The sequence below is a fragment of the Topomyia yanbarensis genome, chromosome 2 (assembly GCF_030247195.1).
Source record: "Topomyia yanbarensis strain Yona2022 chromosome 2, ASM3024719v1, whole genome shotgun sequence".
NCBI lineage: Eukaryota > Metazoa > Arthropoda > Insecta > Diptera > Culicidae > Topomyia > Topomyia yanbarensis.
Window position 1 is genome coordinate 430,893,574 of NC_080671.1, and position 19,583 is coordinate 430,913,156.

Here is a 19,583-nt window from a genome sequence, read left to right on the forward strand (position 1 = left end):
ACAGATTCAAACACTTTTTTTCTTTGGTCCGAAAGAAGATCACAAATGGCCCGGTGGCAGAGCTTGGATATACCTTGAGCCGGGGAGCCGATTTTATTTCGACGTCCATCTCACCTTGAGATGAACCGCCGTAAGGGGAAGTCATTTTTGCACGGGCCTATTGCCCAGTGCACGTTATTAAGACAACCAAGAAGGGGAAACGAAAACTAATACTTAGCTTGTGTAGGTAACGGTATCCAGACGGCTTACTAGAAGAACACTAGAGTGTACGGACCGATGACAAAAGACTTCTATCTCGACTGAGTGCTCGATAACGAATGATAATGGCAGTGTTGTCAAATATGCAAGTTTTAAATTAAAAGTACAATTTTATCGAAATATATTATCGAAGTTTTCTTACCATTCCAATGGAATCTATTTCAGAATACAGAAAAACTTTTTTCAATTAACCAGTTTTAGTGCGAAAGGGCACAATACCTGAAAGTTAGCATTTAGCGTTTCGGATTCTGATCAGCAACTAGTACCTTTTTGGTACCAGTTAGATGCTAAATCTAAACTAGTACCAAAATTGGCACTGGTTAGACGCTAAATCCAAAAAGTTATACGTCTTGCATGACTTGCATACACAACATATTAATTTTCAGTTAGATATGTGCTCTTTCGCACTAAAACTGGCTCATAACAAAAAATCGCATAATTCAAAGCGTTTGGCACTCAAACCAAAAGTATCGGATTCTGCTTTTCCCATCAGCAAAGCTCAAACATCCGAGATATCGCTCGGGACAAGCCAGTCGTTTATGTTCATGCAAGACGTATAACATTTTGGATTTAGCGTCTAACTAGTGCTAATTTTGGTATGCAGAGAATTCCTCGGTCATAGTAGTCACAAGTGTTGAACTAACATTCCTTCCCATCCCAAAATTTACGTGCATGGGCGTGGCCATTTACTTTTTTGATCATACCATAATCTTAGTCTCTTTGGGTTGCCCATTTAGTATGATGTACTACTCCCAAGTATCATACGAATGGCTCAATATGCAATTTCAACAGGCTTTGATCAATCACGGGAAACTCACGGGCGGTCAAGTAAGCTAAGCTAGGTAATTGCAAAAGGTATTGATGTATTTACGGGCTACGTTATCTTTTCTAAGCGATTATCATGTATCACCGCAAGTACCACGGTGCCTGCAATTAGTGCATAAATTCTTGATTCTTGGATTTACAATAAATACGGATAATTATTGCCATACGGCTCTCTTTTTAAACAAACCAAACTAAAATCGCTACTTCAATAAACAAAATAATCTTTATTTCACACTGCACTTTATCACAAAACGCAAAAACTTATTTACTGAAAAAACTCGGCATAAGGCACCTTATCGAACACGTTCGATATCACTTTTTGGAAGATTTGCGCGAACGCCTTCACAATCGCTGGCTTCAGTTCCTTCAGTATATCCTGCCAATTGTCGTTCAGGAACTGATTCATGTTGTCACCAAGTGCCTTGTCCCCATTGAACAGATTGGAGAAATGCATGTAGAAGCGGGTCGTGTCTACAGTGGCCTTCATTTTGTCCAACTGGTAGTGCTTCTTGCCGTTGGCATGATCCACAAGTTTGCCGTTCCACTTCATATGGATACCACAGTTTACTGTTAATTAAGAAAAAAAAAATAACATGTTCAATGCTATTATTCCGGTGGGTTTGTTTCAAATAATTTACCCATTGTCATATTACTATGTCCATCGCCCTGGATGGGGAGAATAAGCACCTTTCCTTTGATTTTGTATCCTCCCACCAAGGAAGCTACTGGAACCAACAAACTTAGTTCCATTTTGGTTGGGTTGGCTGTAAAACCACTGAAATAATTCAAAATTTGTGATTAGTTATTACCGGACTAACATCCATATGGCACACGTACTTAGCTTTCTTGATCTCACTCTCTGACAAACCTATCAGATCTACATTCCTGAAGTTAAGCTCAATATTAATGGGGCCTTCACCCTGCACGATGTCCATTTTTTCGATCTTTAGCGGATCCAACGCGGCAAGATTTACCTCTGGGATGCCCTTCGTATGCTTTGAGAAAGTGGTACCAATTTGTTCGAGCAAGCATTTCTGGTCATCCTGTTTGCAGAGGTTGTAGCCGGGTGCTGTGGAGAAGAAATCGAAATGTTAGTTACGAAATTCAAACTACTGTCTAGGCACAAAGTATGTTTGTAATAAATCTCTAATGAATAAACTTTGCACATCTTATACCATGTATATCGATTGAGGACGACGGGAGGTAGTATATAGTGGGTTGGTTCCAGTATACTCAAGAGACAGTGGCGTAGTAAGAAAATTTTTCGGGAAATTTTTTTGTATATATATGAAAAAATGTTCAAAAACATTCTGAGCAGGAAAAAAATGTTCAAAACCAACAACTCAGGGAACGGGTATGGGTAGTCAAGGTAGGAAAGCTAGCTGTTTGTATAGAATTAATGCTCTTCTCCTGCGAGGACAATCTGGGCGGCAAACTTTAGATTGTCTAATTTACTGAGCCCTTCAGTTCCCTTGTGCAATTCAGTACCACTTCCTCGTTGAGCTTCCGACTGGTTCGTGAACTACTCGGTCTAGTCCCCGACGATAGATCTAGCCTACTCCGACGAAAGTTCCCCGGCGAGAGAAGTTCGAAAACGAGCCAACCAGTCAGGTGCTGCGGTCAGTTCGGCGATTCCGGTAGAGTAGGGCATCCGGTTTGCTGGAGCTCCGGCGCGGCTGGTGGTGTATCGTCGCGATCTACGCGGTCTCGTTCCCGGCGGTGAATCTGACTGTACGCTAACGGAGAGGTCCCAGACGAAAGAAGTTCTCCCGATACCTATTCTTATTGGGTTTCAGTACTACCACTTCTTTGGCTCTGTGACCGGTGCCATTTAGCACCGCAACTCCTTTAAGCCCTTTAGTTCTCTTCTTGGGCCATTTAGCACTACTTCCTTGATGATCCATTCAGCTCCTCGACTTGTTCGCGAACAACTCGGTCTATTCCCCGACGATGGACCTGACCCACTCCGACAGAGAATTCCCCGGCGAGAGAAGTTCTCCCGAGATCTAGCTAATCAGCTAGGTGCCGAGGTCAGTTCGGCGATTCTGGTGAAGCAGGGTGTCCGGTGTACTGGTGCGCCGATGACCCACGACTAGTGGTGTCTCATCGCTGTCTACTCAGTCTAGTCCCCAGCGGTGAATCTAGCTTACGCTAACGGAGAGTTCCCTGGCGAAAAAAGTTCTCCCAATATCGATTCTTCTTTGGTTTTCGCTATTTTTCTATCGGAACAACCGGCGGGGTGCCGTGGTCGGTCTGACGAATCCGCATGGAGCGTGACGTCCGGTTCGCTGGCTTCGACTCATACTCGCTGCTCTGTTGCAGTCTACTCGACTAGTCCTCGACGGTGAATCTAGCTTATTCCTGCGGAGAGTTCCCTGGCGGTGATTGTTCTCCCGAACCCTTTGTTCGATGTCCATTCCGGTGTAAGACGGTCATGATCTACATCAGCGGTTCTCAAACTTTTTCGTACCACGGACTACTTAGATATCACACTGGGTTGCTGCGGACCCCCATAGATAAACATCAATTTTGTATGCTATCAATATGTTATTTTCAATTTGTTAGGAAACATGGTTTGAAATTTCAATATGCACTCGAAAAAAATATATTTTTCTTCGAGGACTCCCAGCAATGACTTCGCGGCCCCCTAGGGGCCCGCGGACCCTAGGTTGAGAATAACTGATCTACATCATATCTCTGTTTACTGTGTTCCACGTCTTTACGTCGCTTGTCATTCTGTAGGCTACATTATCCGGGTTGATGTCCGGTCCTCCCGTTTTAAGTAGCTCCCTGCACGTCACTTCAAACCTCAACGGACATTCAAAGACACCCCTCGGACATTCAAAGACTTCAAGCCTCGGACATTCAAAGACGCTCCGGTGTCTCCTCGACGATCTCACACTACAAGCACAGTGTTGACGTTGCGTACCCACACCGATGAAGATACTCCTAAAGCAGCCGTGGCTCGGTAGGAGCTGATTCAGGTGAAATGTCATCTCTCCGTTCTTTCTATTGACCCACGCCGACAGCTTTGGATGAGCCGGTACGTCCACTTTCCTTTCTCTGTATTGTCCCATTCCTGCTGCCACATCACCATTGAATCGATTCTCATCATCTTCCTCACGTTTCTGGCGTTTCATTGTTTGTAGCATTTGATATCCTCCGTCAGGGTAATGCAGATGGGGATCATCTCGGCGACAAGGTATACTGCCTCCGGTACGCGATCGCAACTCGTACGACCAGCAGTCGAAGCGTCCTGTTCAGCTTTTCGCGGTTTCATTGTCTCCGTCACCGACACCTCCATTTCTTCAAGTGTCTCACCGTTAGTGACACATCGTCCACGAAACCAACGATTTTCACTTTCCTGGAAGCCGCAGTGTTAAGACCCCATCTAACATCCCATTCCAAAGTGTTGGACAGAGAATGGAGCCCTGAGGAACGCCCGCTGTGATTCGCATTGCATATTGCCCGTTTGTTCGTCTGGTACAGCAGTGCTCTACTCTGGAAGTAGCTCTTCAGGATCTGGCTCATTCTTTTATGCCACGCTGCGGCATTGGTCTATTCGAGGCTGGATGGCTCGGTGACTTCCCACACTTTGGCAGCAACATCAGTTTCTGCACCTTCCTCATTTCGGGGATTACCATCATCTAAAGACTTCAGCAGTAGCATCCTGAACATGTCCGGATACGCCAGGATCGCAGCTTTCAGCGCCACGGTTGGTATTCCGTCCGGACCGGGGGTTTTCTTTGATTTTAGTCACATCGACGCTTCTTTGAGCTCGTCGTTAGTCACTTACCACTCAGCTGTGTTACCTTCTTCTTCTTCGCCCTACGGTGTCGGTGACCAGGTAGCTGAATCGTGATTCGAGAAGAGACCCTCAACGATTATCTTTAGCTTACCCGGGTATATTTCAGCTGGTGTCGACGGACCCTCGTCTTCGTCATGACGACTCAGTACGCGTCCCCCAGGGATTGGTGTTTTCTTTCTCAGCACAGCTACTTATGGCAACTGGCTTGCTAAGCTTGATCTCCCGTTTTATGAGTCCCTACCTTCTCGAAACGTCGCTTGCGCTCCTCTCTCACTCTCCGATCTTACGCTCTGAGCCCGCCTTCTGGATCTAAGACAAGCAGCGTGTAGCGTACTGAGCTACTCATTTAACCCGTAAGCTGCACGCCGTCTACTGCATGGCCCTAGTTTTCGTGACATTGTAACGTCACAAGCCGTCACAATTCTTCTTGTTAGATCAGCCGCATCAACGTACTTGATTCCGTTGTTCGCCGAAGTAACTCGACAAAGAGGTTTTCGTTAAAGGCTTTCGTCTTCCACTTTAGCTTTCGTGCTGCAGAATCGCCTGGTGGTCTCTATGGGAATACTTCTCTCACACTCTCCAGTCCATGTTCGCCGTCAGTCAAGGACTACAGAATGTGGTGAAATTTCTCTCGGAACCGATATCCGTTTCGTGAACCAATAAGCTCCCAGCTCCTCGCTTCGCTGCGATCCACAAATTCCAAGCGATTTAAGAATATTGAATTTTTTACTAATTTGAGGTACACCGAAATGCTGTAGGGCCAAATACTATGTTTGGAAAAATGCATCCCTATGAAAACCTACACAGTCATCTCTTTCCCTCTCCCTTTTTCACTGATAATTTGTTTATACACTGCTGGTCAATAAAATAGGTGTGAGATAAAAATACATGAAATTTTGAGTTTTCTCTAAAAATATTTTTATATTCAAATATTTTATAGTTAGGCACAATCGTAAATATGAAAAAGGACACTTTTATTTGTAAATTAAATGTTATGCTTTATCGTAACTCTCTCTTCTTCATGAAATCCAAAAAAGTACCTGGTCAAAGAAATAGGTGTATTGTAATTCATTGCATTAAAATTTGTCAAATCCAATGATTTTAAGACTCATATTTTTAACGACTAATAACCTGTGTAAGCTCCCTTATTCAAACAAATTTTATCCATTCGTCTCGGCATTGAGTCATTCAAACGCTGATAAGTTTCTGTTGGTATAGCGTACCATTCCTTTTAAGCTGCTTCCCACAAACGATCCTTATTTGTGAAATTTTGACCGAATAACTTCTTTTTAAGTACATTCCGTAGGTTTTCTATGGGATTGGTGACAGGAGATTGGCAGGGTTCGAAATTATAGTTATTTACATACTTCGATGTCTGTTTTCGATCCATATCTTGCTAAAACTGCCATGTAAAGGTACGTTATCGTTGGCATAGGACTGCATGATATTCTTTAGGATTTTCATCCTTTAGCACTGCATTCGAATCTTGCCATTATAGTGGTGTTGCGAAAAATAGGACCTGCGCCATTTTACGAAAAGCAGGCCCAAACCTCGCCTCCGTGCTTTACTACATTTTGCGTGTGCCGCAGATCAAACCTTTTGCACTTTGGACGTTTAACGTTTCGTTGTGCATCGGAGGAAAACAGGTTTATCTTCGATTCGTCCCTGAATGATATGTCGCCATTATTTAATGCCTTCTGAACCAGGCCCATTAACGCTGTTGAAAAGCAAATTGCATATTTCCTCGAAGGATTTTGCTTCGCAATAGTGGAACCAATTCTCCCTGGAAGATTGGGATTTTGCGGCCTGCGGCAAACTGTTCTCGTACCTGCCACTTTTCCAGTTTGTGCTGAATTAGTCTTGGATGACGCGAAAGTATCAGATTTCGCAAATAATTCAATACGATGGTCAGCTGCTGTAGATGTTTTCTTGGGGTTTTTGCGTGTTTCCTTTTTTCAATGGTTTTAAGGCATTTGTAACGAAGTTTTCGGAACGCCGAAGTGTATTCGCGATTTATTTGTACGTCTTATCTTCTGGAACAAAATTTCTTAGCAAAACTCGTTCCACTTGAGTACAGTGAGATGCTCGATCCATTCTATAACAAATCTTTGACTTATTCAACATTTAATTACATTTATTAGCACGCAGAATACAAACTTCACCAAATAAAACGTATAATGGAATTATGTAAAATAATAACCCGTTAATATATTTCACACACCTATTATATTGACCACACGAAAAAGCCTGCGACCTTCTTGTTTTACATCTTGACAAAGATTGCAAATATAATCAGCGCCAACAACCCACTAGTAACTTGACAGATACCAAGGCTTGTGTGTGCGGTAGGTGTGATTGAGACTGCTGTAACTTGGTATGTGTAATAGAGAGAAAAACAAAATAATCTATCGCACACCTATTTTATTAGCCAGTAGTGTACCACTAGAAAAACAAATGTATTCACAAAGATCTCCTTGAAATTACTAGTATTCGAAAGGATGTAGAGAATTGACTTTTGTACTGGTAGGTGGATATTTTTAAAATTGTTCCAAAATCTAATTGTTGTCTATTTTTAGTTCATATTAGGGTATAATAACAGCAATAGCAGCAGAAAATAATTTTGGCCAGGATTCGACTTCAGTTACTCCTCTGTGCGACGAAAGGTACACCGAGCAAAAAGCATCTGAGAATTTCATAAGTCTCGGCATATGAACCAGCCTTCTGACGATGCCATTGAACGCTTTAGAATGTCATAGGCAGGCTTATGAATTCATTTATCTTTATTCATGCACTCCATAGACGTTCAAATAATGTATTTCATAAAACAGTCTCATGATTTTGCTCCAATATATGCGTTTAAGAATTTCATAAGTTTTTCTCATGAAACCTATATGAGATCTGTTATTGATTCTATAAAATTATATTTTGTTTTTCATGAACGTCACTTTTGTGAAAAGTTCATAATTGTTTCTTATGAATTCAGTACTGATCTGCACGGCCAAAGGAGCTAATAGTTTCGGGCCAGCACTTTTTGGTTACCGCTGTTTGAAACAAAATAAGTGAGAATTTTAGTCAAATTTCAACAAATTTAAAATAATTGTTTTTTATATTATTCAATAAATTACAGTGTGCATTAAATCAGTTTCCATGGTTATGATTTTTACAGAAGATATCCGATATTTTGAAATGAAATAAGTTGTGCATATAATTAGTGTCTGACACGTATTTTATAATTATCAAAATCATTTGAGAAGTAAGAATCATTATCATTCAGTTGTCAAGTCCAGTTTCCCAGTTGTCTAAGCCCAATTTCCCAGGAAATTTGGACGAAGCGTTGCTCATTATGTACAAATTTTAATATTTGATGGGAGTTTTCTCTTCAATCTTCTGAAGGGATCTACACTTGGCGGTTCATTTGTCCCGAATTTAGTTCTACAAGATGACCACACGAATGAACTCATTATAAATGACGTTCATGTTTTACAATTCTCGGTGGTTTGTTTACTTTGTCAGTTGCGTGAGTTCGAGTGCAACAGGTGCCCATCTGTTACATTCAAACTCACGTAACTCCCATGTAAACAAACCAACGAAAATTGTCAAACGAAGTTCATCCGGCTCATTTTGGGGTTATGTCGGTTGGTGTAAAACCTAATATCCTCTAAAGGTTGATTTTTACTGTTGATTTTTTGTCTACTAAAAATTCTCGAGAAATATCAGCCATGTTCTATTTTTTATATAAATGCACAATAATATCCATAAAAAAAACTTATGGCATTCATTCGATCATTGTGATGAATTTCATAAGACTGTTCTATGGAAATCACTATTACTACTATGTTTTCTGCTAATAAATGTCAGCAATTTTCTTAAATGGGCATCTATGGCGTTCATTCGGACATTTTCATAAATTTCATAAGAGTGTCTTATGAAAATAATAAGAGATGGGTTTGGAAGATTTCCCCTCCAAATCATAAGACAGACTTATAAAACCCATTTAAAATCCTTATGTCTGAAAGTCATAAGACGTTTTTATGGAAATTCAAAATAAATTTTGCTCGGTGATAGCATACAATGGGTTGGTTCCAGTTTGAGTGTATCAAGAGAAGACAAATACGATTGTCTCCCTATTTGCACCGGAGTTTCTTCGGTTGAAAAACTGAGAAACGCATCATGACGGAAAGTATTTTGAAATCACAAAAATGCCGAATAAAGTAAGGAAAAACTTTAACTATTTTCGTGACATTTGGGTCATTTAAATTTCTTTTATTTGTATTTCACACAAAAAAATAATGAAATTTAAACGACATGTAAATCAATACGAATGTAAACATACAAAGATTGAATCAAAACTTTGATTGAAAATTACGTTAAAATCAATGCACTCAATTGGAGCACCAAAAAGCATACAATTTTACACTTTCATTCGTGTAATATTACATGTCATCCATTTTACAGCAATATGCGTGTAAAAAATACATTGAAGTGCATTGGTTTTGCGTTTAAAGAAACTGTAATTTTCAATCCACGTGTAGAATTATAATAAAATTCGTTGAAGAAAGCACGACAAGTCGTGTGGATTTTTGGTGCAACTTAATTTTACATTTTTATTCATGCTCCAAATATGTGCATGAAAATAAACTTAAAATTACAAAATATTTTTTTCTGTGTTGTATTTGTGTGTTTATTTGCAACAAAATAGGCTCTCAATGATCTAAACGTGACAATGCATATTTTCAGCTCTCAAATCTTCAGAATGATTTCCAATTGTTTTTCGACGAAAATATCAACAAGTTCTCGTTTGACACTATCGGTCATTTTTGACAATACATTTTAGCCACACGGGTTAGCATATTTGACATTTAACCCAGTGAAATAATGAAAGGTGTTGTTCTATTTATCCATTTCAATAAAATAATTCTTGTCATTTTACGCACATTTAATAAAAAAAGTTCAATTACATATTTTTTACATTAGCTGCATCGTATAAAGCCAAAACCACTACATAAGTTAATGACCCAGTGGAAATATCCATGTTTTCTTAAAATTAACGAATTTATTATTGAAAAGCGGCGATTTCGCAAAATTATTAGTAGCGCTCTTGTTCCAGGGATAGTTTATACCGTGTTCAAAATCGTTGTAATATTAACGAATGGTATAATTATTTAGTAAAATCTATGCATAGATCTTTCGTTAATTTCATTTTTTTTATCTATTTTCATACTGATCTGATATGGTCGAACGGCACAAAAAACTGAGACAGCTTAATTGCGCACATCAGTTCGCAGTGAAAACGTAGACCATATCCATCAACATTCCGCTTGTTCGAACGAATAACAAATAAAAAATGCATTAATTGGCGATGCAACAGTGTTGCCTTGATACGAGGTATTCATTTCTTTCCTGTAACATCTCTGTCTACATGAGCAATGCATTAAGTGATTGAGTGGGGCTCCGAGACTCCCCCACCTGTTAGATAATAATCTGGAACATTGCTGGGGTGGGAATTGAAATGTTATGATCAGTGAGACTTGATAATTTTCCTGAATAATAGAGGTAGTTATTATTTATGTGTTTGATAGAATGCACTGCGCAAAATTATAGAATGATTGTTGGGGGAAAGGGCGCTGAAAAGCAATCAGTATTGCGGTGTCTTTCCGTAGCCGATTGCTAGCAGAGACATGCTTAGTTTGGAGACTAAAACGATAGTGCCCTTTAATAAGATGTAACAAGGAAGGCAATTATAAATTTTCGCAGGTTTCCATTAGAAAAAACTCTAGAAAGAGAACTGCCGAGACTCCATTTTGGATCGATTGGATTCGCGTTTAGCTGTCAAAAAACGAATCCAATCCAACATTGCCTATCCTTATAACACTGGACGTGTTGCCATACAATGCCGGGGCATACGTATGGCATGCTGTTTTTCTCTCCGCAGTTCTCTTACTAGAGTTTTTCTAGTTTCCATGACAGAAAGGGGGTGCATAATAAGAATAGTATCGGAACAAAAAGAAAAAGTTAACATTAGTATTTAACACACTTAAGACAGATGCCTTCTTTTCAATTACACTGTATATAATAATTAAATAAGTCTAGTCTGATACGAACCCTGAAGTATCTGTTTTGATCACGAAGTGAAAGTTCATTTTATTGTTACAGTAATGTTTCGATTATATCACGCCTAGTTATATGTATAGGGATGGATGTATATATGTATAAAACAATATATAAGCTCATGTATATATATATATATATATATATATATATATATATATATATATATATATATATATATATATATATATATATATATATATATATATATATATATATATATATATATATATATATATATATATATATATATATATATATATATATATATATATATATATATATATATATATATATATATATATATATATATATATATATATATATATATATATATATATATATATATATATATATATATATATATATAGTTATTTAAATATATACATACTGATTTACAAATGCATACTAAGATACGTACATATACATATTTATTAACACAGATACATGCCCAAGTAACATTTTATAGCACACTACAAGTGCATTCTAAGTTTTAAGAAGGGCTTCAAGAGTGCCATAAAACCGTAATTGTTACTAGGGTGCATACATATATGGATATATAAGCACTGAGAACTGACATACAAGTAAAGCTTTCAGCTTGTGTAAGAAATAAAACTGTCGCTTTAAAACTGACTTGTGTGCAAACTTGGATACAATGGTGATTCGCGCATGCGAGCTTATATGCGATGGTGATTTTCAACATATTTTCATTTAAATGTTTAAACAGGTTTTTCGAGTAAGTTTGTTCTAGCTTATATGTCTGTTCTCTGTGATATAATCGAAACATTACTGTATATATAGTGGAATTCAAAGAATTGGAATTGTTTGAAATTGTGAGGTAAGTATTTTCACTCTCGGAGGCATGAGAATTATGTACTTATTTCCATACAGGGTATTACAAATATTTTATGCCATATTATTTGTTCCTCAGGGAAACAAATAGATAAAACCAATTTTGGCACGTGATTGGCATATTATAGATGACTTAATAAGTAATGGATTGCGACTTCATCTCATCCACGGTTTTTTATGGGATGAATTCAACGTTATCGATTCAACGCGATATCGTTGAATCGATAAGTTTTTTCGTGGAATCAACGACGTTGATTTTGGCGTTAGTTTCATCGTTCATCGTCAACGCATTTCGATGAATATAACGTTAACGTTATCGAAAATTTTTGCGTTGATTTCTCTTTTCACTTATAGAGTGGTGCCTACTAGGGTTGCCACCTCCGGTGAGGCTTACACTGTGATATTTTTACGGTTCTAGGATATGTTTTTATAAAAACACGAGTAGACGTTGAAATCAGACTTACCCACTGAGTTTAAATGAGACCATAAACTCTTACATTTTTTGTAACTCATCGAGGTATCGATTATCAAAATAGACATTCACCATTTATTGCTTTGCTTTGGTAAAGCATAAAGCCACCACTGTTCTGAGCTTTCCTCATTAAGCTGTAAATTTTTCGCGTTTGTAAACCATTCTATCGATTTAGATAGGTGTGGAAATTTCACTTCCCCAGCTAACCACAAAAAACCCGAAAGCACCATCCACTCTCGCTGTGGAGAGTAGGCCGAACAAGGATTGCCCTCTGGCACAGCTCGCAGAAGTAGGGTGAAGCAGGCAAGAAAGCTGCATCGCCTGGGAAGCACACTGCGGTGTCTTTTGGATTTTTTTGTTGGGCGCAACACAAAATCGATAATTCGCCATTTTTTTAGTTTCATTTGTGTTATTGATTTCCCACAATTAATTGACTTTCTTCGCAGTTGATGGATAATTTATGATTTATTATTCAGCTTCAGTGCACGTGGAATTTCACGTGTTATTTGAAGTGGAATTTAACGTGGAATTTCAGGCGGAATCTTGCGCGAAATTGTTGAGAATTCTCACAAATTTCGGAAAAAAATAAAAAAAGCAAAAAAAATAAAAAAAAAATTCACGCAAATTTCGCATGAAATTCCGCGTAAAATTATTCGTTAATACTGCGCGATATTACGCAGTGTTTTGTTCGGAATTCCACGCGAAATTTTGTGCGAAATTTCGCGTGATATTCCGCACCAAATTCCACTGGAAATTCCGCGTGAAATACCGCATGAAATTCAATGCAAAAATCCGCGAGAAATTCCGTGCGAAAATCCGAGTGAAATTCCGCGTGTAATTCCGCGCAAAATTCCACTTTAATTTAATCGTTTGTATTTCCGCGCGAGATTCCTCATGAAAATCCGCATTAAATTCCGCGCAAAGTTCAGCGTGAAATTCCGCTGGGGCGTGTCTATACTATGACAGACAGTTCCGTACACGCTGAAATAAAACGGTACCAGCGGGGAGATGAACAAAACACCTGTCGAAAAAGCACGATATATGCTGCAGGTTTATAGCTATGTCAATTTCACCGAATTATCTAACCACCCTCAAATTGAAACGGTAGGTACGGTTGTCCACTTTTATTCCTTATTCAAGGTTCAAAATAATTCGTTGATTAAATTATTCATTAAATTGCTTTAATGATTGTGTCACAAACCATGCGTCCCACAAACAGTAATATTGACAAGAAAAATTGTAGGTTTCCTGGATCCCTACATGTATTGGCTGTGTATGTCCGGTATGTGTAAACTAGACTAGAAACCTCTAGAGCTGTGTGATGTCCCGTCAAAAAAAGGTTGTTTGGTTAAACTAATGAGAATTGTTGAAATCGAAACTATGCACTATGCTATATTTCTCCTTAGTGGAGCAAAACTTTGGTAAAACTATTTTTTTCCACTAAGGAGAAATTTTTTTAAAACCATCTTTACATGTGAAGAACACAAAACTTGTAACAAAATTACTTATGGAATTTGCGTTTCGACTTCGTCTCATCAGAATTCGACACTAACTTAGTGACAGGACTAAGGATTGTAATCCGATGCTACCTTAGTCCTGTCACTAAGTTAGAATCGGATTCTGATGAGACGACGTCGAAACACAAATTCCATAACTAATCTGATTATAGGTATAGGTGCAAAGATTGTTTAAAATGATTTGCTCCTTAGTGAAGAAAAAATAGTTTCACCTAATTTTTTGCACTAAGGAGAAACATAGCATGGTGAATGACGCAATATCAAAAAAAAATTCATGAATTTCCACTACAAATAATAGACCAATAAATCCCATGACGGATATGCGGAAACAATTTTGGGATTCGCTGTAATATGCCTGTTTCTAAGGATTCAATATCATATTATGACCAGATTACAAGCAAGTTCGCACTGTGCCTGCTAACTTTTACACTGGCCGAAATGGTGCCGGTATACATATGTCAATAAAAATTTATTTGTCCAAAAATTTGGACGGGGAATTCCGGGATCCTCATGGTAGCATCTGTAATTTTGCAGGCTATTTTCTGAACGAATCAGTATTTTGTTCAAAAACACGCACCACATACTAGACACAAGGTCACTTCATTGTAACTTTGAGCCATAGATTACAACCATAAATAAACTAATGTTACACAAAGCTCTCCGATTATTTGATATATCTGCTAATCGATTGTTTGTTCGGTTTCTGTATTAATTTACAACCATTCGAAGCTAGAATCACTTGGTTAGGGTCGAGACCAAATACGTACGGAATTTAGCCGCGCTGCAGAAGGACAGCACCGTCAGCAGCAGCACCATCGCTTCACCAATGTTTAACAACTTGACCTTCATTTTTGTTGTTGTTGTTAAATCTTCTTCAAACAACACTAACACTTTTGGTACACACGCGACGCCGTCGCGCTTTTTACGCACCGTTCTAACGTGAAACACGCGTGGTACCGATCCCGTAAACGGAAACAGAACTTGTACTGACCGGCAGAATGTTGACCGATGACTGGAGTTTCGCAGCAACCTGGCGGGATTTATATATTAAAGGTTGTTTGAGGCAAAACAAAAAGCGTACAACAGTAATAATAATAATAAATCAGCAAACACGGTGCGCTCGCCTTAGGTTGTTCTATAAGTAAGCACCAGCTCCCAGCAGCGCCCTTACGGTTACATCAAGGAAAACGTCTCTACCGAGCGTTGATGGCAATTAAAACTACAACATGATCTGTAAAACCTGTCGACGCCGACGAGGTGGGGTGTGATTCCCCTTGATCACTAACTCGTTCTCAGCCGGTTTAGTAGAACACGAACCTGAGAGATCCTGAGAAATTGCAACGGCATGGCATGCTCTCATGTCAGTTTCTATTGGGTTAAAGCGCTGTGACGTAGTACATACTGCCGGGACGTTGAATCTACTGAGACGCTTCCTATTTTTAATTAGGTCACTCACCCCTTAGGAATATGCCGGTAACGGGATGAAAGATAGAGGGTCGCCGTAAAATAGAAAAGGTGACAAAAAGTTGAGACGTCACGCATCGCAAGCAACTGAAATATGTTAAATGAAAAAAGCGACTTTCAAGTTCACAGCAAGTTCATTGCAAGCTTCGCGGGAAATTTCTTGCTGCATGCTCTGGCGAGCTCAAGTGCACGAAAGTTGGTGTGCAAACTATAATCGATTTTAAAGTGTAGTTGAAGCTCCGTTCGGATCTCTTGGTAACTTCAAGGAAAGAAGCACACCGAATTTCCATATTTATGAGCTCTTAGCAACTTTAAATTGGAACATATGTTCCGGGTAAAGCTCTTGGCAACTTTCAACTCCAAAAGACATTCTGTGCCGTTTTCTTGATAGCTGCAACGTAGGACAAGCTCAGTTTGTGGATTGCTGAGAATCTTTTGAGAATCGGAGGAAAATAGGAATATAGGAGGCTATGGTTTAATCGACGGCAATTAGTTTCTTGAATCTGAATTTACACTATTCTATGTAATTCTCACTGTGAACGCTTACTACCAAAACAAGATCCCAGAAGCTGTGCACAATAATGCCTATTAGGTTCAATTACGTGGTAATGAACGAAGAAACCTTCATCAAGACTTTAAACTGGTTCATACGGGAGCAATTTCCAAACAAAGGAAGCTTTGGAAGTTCGTTAAGAAATATCCGGTTTGGCAGGTTATTTGTTCCCGTAGCTTGAAAAGCAACATTTTCATTGCAACGATGGAAGCCAGGGCCTAAAATTCTCATAACCTTTCATTGAACGATGAAACCCACTGGATTCACATTCGTCTTTTTGCTGCCTCCTTCATTACTAAATACATACAAAGCAAAACAAAAAAGACATAGCTGGCTTCTTCTTTCGATTCTATGAAAGCGAGCAGCAGAAGCTGCGACTTTCGTTTCCCTATGACAATGCCAAAATTCAATCTCGTTTTACTTTTAAATCAGTAATTTTGATATTCATTTTAATTTTCATTAATTGAAATTCTAGCAATGTGCATCATAGCACTACAGCTAGAACGCGGCAACAACGGGACATATGCACACCAATAGTGCTTCAGTAGTCCAATATCATCGCTAGCTTCTAATTCCACGAAATAGAACAACGACAAGTAAATATCGTTAATAGTGTATTTTCGTTCGCGCAGCACTACATTCAATATCGAAGTGACTAATGTCGCTCTCAATTACAAAGCGAAAACGAGTGTGCGTAGGAAATAATGAAATTGATCTTACTCGTATGCTTTGTCCTAGGTCGTTGTCTCATTTTTGTTTTCGCAAAGTTCCGATGCTTTAGAAAGTAACATCACTGTCTTGTCATTTTCGCCTGATTTTAGTAAATGAAAAAAAAAAAACATTTTTCGACTCTGATGAAAGCAGAAAAATAGAAGGCTTACGAGGCAACCAAATTTTTGGAAGCTGCTGCACAGTGGCTCTGGAGCACGTTATGTGCTGTACTTCATCTATCCTGAACTTTCCAACTGGAAAAGAGGAGGGTAATCGGATAGTGTCCAAGGAGATTAATCTAAGATGCGTAGGAACGCTATGGGTATGTTAGCCCATAACGAATATCGTCTTGGTTGGATACCCTGCGTGTACCCTCAGCTTCGAACAGCTGAGAGCCACTGGATACGCACTGATCGATAGCGTCAAGAAGTCGAGTTCGAACAAAACGAGACCTATCAATAATCAGTAGCAACTGGCTCAAATGGCACGTTCCCCATGTTGATCGGAGGTTTGTGCCTTGCACGATTGGTGTTTTCATTATTTTCCTGATAGGAAGGATAGGGGAAGTGGTAGGATTAGTGGTAACGAAAAGGCGACACAAAGCACATAATCAATACGGAAGTATTCTTCACGCCCAAGGGAATAAAAGACACATCTCAATGAGCGGATATATCAACAACCCCGAATTGATATTGAGACAACAGACTGGCTTAAACCAATTTACGTTTGCCATTGACTTTTGCCGTGACTTTTTGGAAGCGATAGTGCAGTTTACAACTCTTTTTCACCAGAAATTCCAGGCATCGGTCGGCGATAGTGCAAAAATACTGCTGTAAATATATTCTCGGTAATCGACTAGGTACTCAAAACTTCCCGGCAAACTGCCCGCGAACATTTAGAAATTTAAACTCATCCAAACATCCATCCATCTTCAAACTTTCTATGGAATTTCACGGAACGAAAAGGAATACCTTATTCTAGTGAAGGCTAAATGGTTCGACAATAAAACGGAAGTCGGTAGGAGACTTATCTCCTCCCATTTCTGTTTCAGTCAGATACAGCTTTGTTCGTTATCAGGAGATAATTAAACACTACCACACTTTAAGCCAAACCCACTAAAACTGGGGATGAAAGAGTTAGGAGGAATTGAAAAGAGGCACTCGTGAAGATCATTTTAACAGATCATCGTTATCGCAATCGAAAAGTGACATTTCTTCAAGCTTGCTTGCACTCGAGTATTGAGACTCGAAGAATCTATACAATGAGCCGAAGCATTGTTCGAGAGAGCACCTCTGCGGTTGTGTTTTTTTTTAAAAGTTTTATCAGAATTTTTACAAATTTTAAAGCATTATAAGGAGCACGTTTCTCGCAACTGTTAGTATTCACACCTGAATTGAGTCAATTTTCGCTTCACTGAAAATCTGAAAAGGAGTTGAAATAATCTACACGCACAGTTTGATAAAAATAGTCGGAACTTACATTCTAGCAAAGTCCACACAATGAAATACAATTTTGCACTACCAGTTATTCAAATTTGAATTATTACACAATAGAACTGCAAGTGGGTGCTTCATCTAGACGTTCGAATAATCAAAGTGGATGCATGTATGATCAGATAACGACGGTTCGAGCTCGTTGGGCACGAACCAGTTTGGCAACTCATGCTTAATACCGTCAGAGCAGTGAGTTACGTCTAACGCCTCTTCGCTGCCAGATCGTGAATGTTGGGCGATTTCCTACAAATAATATATGCAGATTTGTTTATTGCGTTTTGTGGCGATGATTTTGGCGGATTGCACACTAACTTCATCATGTTTGACTGCTAATTATCTAATAAGAGTTGCTTAAGAAAAGGTAAGTAGGAATTCATACCAATCCGTCCCATATTAAAACCTCCACAGCATGATAGCCATCATTGCCTGCCGCCCCCATCTCCATCGCTTTGTTGAGGAAGGATAAATGATAAGGTAAACGGGAAGTGTTGATGATCCACCTACTTAGCGGAATCACGACGATTCATCCTACTCTTCCATATGTGTCGCGAAGTTGGAGGTTTAGAAAGGTATACGGTCTAGGATTCGGTCCAAGCAAGCTACGCCACCTGTAAAGCATAGTTTATTATGTAGTTGTTTAGTTAGTCTTTGAGTATACGATCGCTCGAAAAAAAATCTTGTTTAGTTTTTGGTTCTTTTTAAATTCTGTGCAACCGGCTATCGAGAGTATCCTACACCCAAACGAAAAACTACCTAAAATTGAGTACTTTTGACTCAATCTCGGGGTATCGTGCAGAAAGGTAAAATTAGGTAAACCGTGTTGAAGGTAGTTTCCATTTAACTACGGCAAAAATCATAACTCAACATTAAGTTCAATTTACTGTAATTCAAGTCGAATTTACCTAATTTTAAGTATACCTCAAACAACTCAAAAGTACCTTACTGCACGGAAGACCTCAGCTGAGTCGAATCTCTCGTATTGTTTTTGATAACACTAATAAGTGCGAAAGCGACGCACAACTCAAAAGTACCTAAATTTAAGTTAAAAAAACTTATTCTGTGGGTTGAATATAGCATAGGTTGTTTTATTTTTGGGTGTATGTTTCCCAAACAAAAGTAATTTGAACTCCACACAGCCAAACTAGGGAGTATTGCCTTTCGCTTGCTTCCGACAACGGGTCGGTGACCACCTCGCCTGGTGGATCCTCAAAGGCTTTGCGCCGCTTCGGTTCCTAGGCCTCGGTTACGCGGCTAAGCCACATCGAAAAGGTACCCCTTGAACAGAGGTTCCTGAAGGGTATCGGATGGTTACCGGAACCCAGTAAAGTACAACCGTAAATGAGCCGGAATTCTAGCTGGTTTTAATTCGTTTTCCGACACCAGTAACACAACCGATTCTAACTAAAATCGGTTGTGTCACTGGAGCCGGAATAAGAATTAGAATCACCCCGCATTCCGGCTGAGCTTAACTGGGAAGTTTCCTAAAATTTAATTTGGGAAATAAAAATTTTCTGCAATGCTC

At 39.1% G+C, this 19,583-nt stretch overlaps 1 protein-coding gene across 1 annotated transcript; it reads right to left on the reverse strand.

Moving 5' to 3' along the window:
* Window positions 1-1,284: 1,284 nt before the first annotated feature.
* On the reverse strand, window positions 1,285-14,866 carry LOC131685413 (protein takeout-like). Its single transcript, XM_058969107.1, has 4 exons — window positions 14,608-14,866; window positions 1,921-2,152; window positions 1,722-1,858; window positions 1,285-1,650 (listed from the first exon to the last, which is right to left on the reverse strand). Exons 1-4 carry the CDS (start codon window positions 14,687-14,689, stop codon window positions 1,349-1,351), a joined length of 753 nt encoding a protein of 250 aa, XP_058825090.1. The 5' UTR covers window positions 14,690-14,866; the 3' UTR covers window positions 1,285-1,348.
* Between the last annotated feature and the right edge of the window lie 4,717 nt (window positions 14,867-19,583).